The sequence below is a fragment of the Zea mays genome, chromosome 4 (assembly GCF_902167145.1).
Source record: "Zea mays cultivar B73 chromosome 4, Zm-B73-REFERENCE-NAM-5.0, whole genome shotgun sequence".
In the NCBI taxonomy this organism is placed as follows: Eukaryota; Viridiplantae; Streptophyta; class Magnoliopsida; order Poales; family Poaceae; genus Zea; species Zea mays.
In genome coordinates this window covers 137,604,103-137,606,071 of record NC_050099.1, presented here as the reverse complement: position 1 = coordinate 137,606,071, position 1,969 = coordinate 137,604,103, and the positions used below count along the sequence as shown (strand labels likewise).

General features: G+C 48.9%; 1 protein-coding gene across 1 annotated transcript; it reads left to right on the top strand.

Annotated features, from left to right (window-relative positions):
- The first annotated feature begins 666 nt into the window (after positions 1-666).
- LOC103655534 (uncharacterized) lies at positions 667-1,676 on the top strand. Its single transcript, XM_008682266.1, has 3 exons — positions 667-1,392; positions 1,484-1,547; positions 1,660-1,676. The coding sequence occupies exons 1-3, from the start codon at positions 667-669 to the stop codon at positions 1,674-1,676; spliced, it is 807 nt and encodes a 268-aa protein (XP_008680488.1).
- Positions 1,677-1,969: the final 293 nt, after the last annotated feature.

Below are 1,969 nucleotides of genomic sequence, written 5' to 3'. Positions count from 1 at the left end.
ACAGGCCCAATGTTTTGCCACTTAGAGAGTTGCATGCGAAGGAGAAGAGTTATCAGAAATTTCATCGTAAGTCCTAGAGTTATGGGAGTTTTTGTCTCTTGATATTCTACTCGGTTTGCCTTTGGTTTAGTTGTTAGCCAAGCAATGTCAGTTCATGCACGTATAAGCAATGAGAGAGCCTACATCCAAAATGAATATCGTTTAAAAGTTCACATACCCAGATGAAGGCCAATAATCATGTATTTTGGGAGTGTCCGTAAATAGGACAACTAGCTAGTGTCCGTTAACTTTGTTGCTGATTGGGGACTCAGCAAAGAAGTTACTTTACTGAGTATCTAACTAGGACACTCGGTAAAGTTAATGGTAAAGTCACTACACGACGGTTGATCTTTAGCGACCCTTATTTGGGACCGACGGTTGGTCGCTAAAAGTTATGGACCGACGGTTGGTCGCTAAATGTGTTTATAGCGACGGTTTATGGGTCGCTAAAAGTTTAGAAATTTAATGACTTATGGTCGGTCGCTATAGATGTAAGTGTGTGACCGATGGTGAGTCGCTATAGGGGTATGTGATTTTTATGTTTCTTATTTACTCACCAAAGCCCATCTAAAGGCCTACTAAACAAACAAACCCTATTCCACGTGCGCAGCCGCCGTCACTTCTCCCATGGCCGCCGCCTCCCTCAGCCGTGGTGGGTGCCGCCGCCACCTCACCCTTGGTGCTCGCCATCTCCCTAGCCGCCATCTCCCTCACGGCGCCAAGCCCATGGCTTTCCTGGTGCTCGCCTCTCCCAACCGTTCCTATCTCCAGCGCTGGCTGCCATCTCCTCCACGAGGTGTCTTCTCCGTCGCCGCTCCCTGCGTGATTCCCTTGGCCGGCGTCCTCGACTACTCAGCCATGGAGGTCGCTACCCCTTCTTTTCCTCATCTCCCTCCATCGGTTCTGAGCTCGGCGCCCCTGCTCCCTGCTCCCTGCTCCTGTCCCTCCCATGGATGTCGCCCCCTCCCTCAGCTCACTCCCTCTAGCTGCCATGGAGCTCGCCCCTGCCCAAGTCCGGTTGCCTCTGTTTCCCCCTATCTCTGTTGGCGGCTGGCGTCCCATCTCCCGTGCGTTGGACGGCCGCCGCTTGGTTCTCATCGCTGGCATTTGTCCCTGCTCCAGCTAGTTCTCATGGCCATGCCCCTGTTCCCTAGGTCTGAGCTCGCCCAACTCCCTAGCCATGTCTGCTCGCCCCTCTCTATCTCTCTGCGAGCAGCAGCATGCCGGAGAAGACCTATGTCCTCGACGCGCGCCAGGTGTTTGATGGGAGGTTTGAACTGGAGTTCATCATTATTTTCGCTATTTGTGGGCTTCTCTAGTTATTATGCAACTCGTAGGAAGTGGGACAGGGCAGTAATTCCGCAACTGGCCATATATCATTTTTTATTTATTAAGCTTCAAAACCAAAGCGCAACAATCTTCATGTTCTTCGCTCAGGGTGCAGATGGTTCTCGGGGGCGTGGTTTACACGGCTGTGCCGTTCTACAAGAGGGTGTTGATGGTCGAAGGTATGTTTGTTCACATCCCTACGTCTGTTTACTGCAATGAGCAGATGGTGACTAGGGGCCATCGGACATAGTTCACATGATCGTTACCTGATCAGTTACAGTCTATCTATAGATAACAAGATGAGCTAGACAAATCGGTGTTCACGGCTTTATCTCGGCAAAATGGTGTCAGGATCAACAATTCAAATAGCGGGATTCAGAAACCTAGTGACTGGAATGGCATTGTAACCAATAACTTAAATGATGGAATTATTTCTTCAGATGAAAACAATCTTGTGAGGTAATAGTTTTATCTGTCTTTGTTCTTTGATCTCTGGTTCCACACTAGTGTGATGCTCCCTTTAGAATTTGATAGCTGTGACGAATATGGTTACTTCAGTGTTTTGGAGTGCATCAATTGTTTGCCTTGTTATTTGTTCTTA

What these genes read in the sequence shown, in the direction of transcription:
- LOC103655534 (XM_008682266.1), top strand. Translation starts at nt 667, where the DNA reads ATGGCCGCCGCCTCCCTCAGCCGTGGTGGGTGCCGCCGCCACCTCACC. An exon ending in GTAGGAAGTGGGACAGGGCA is followed by an intron (nt 1,393 to 1,483) that starts GTAATTCCGCAA and finishes CTCAGGGTGCAG; the next exon opens with ATGGTTCTCGGGGGCGTGGT.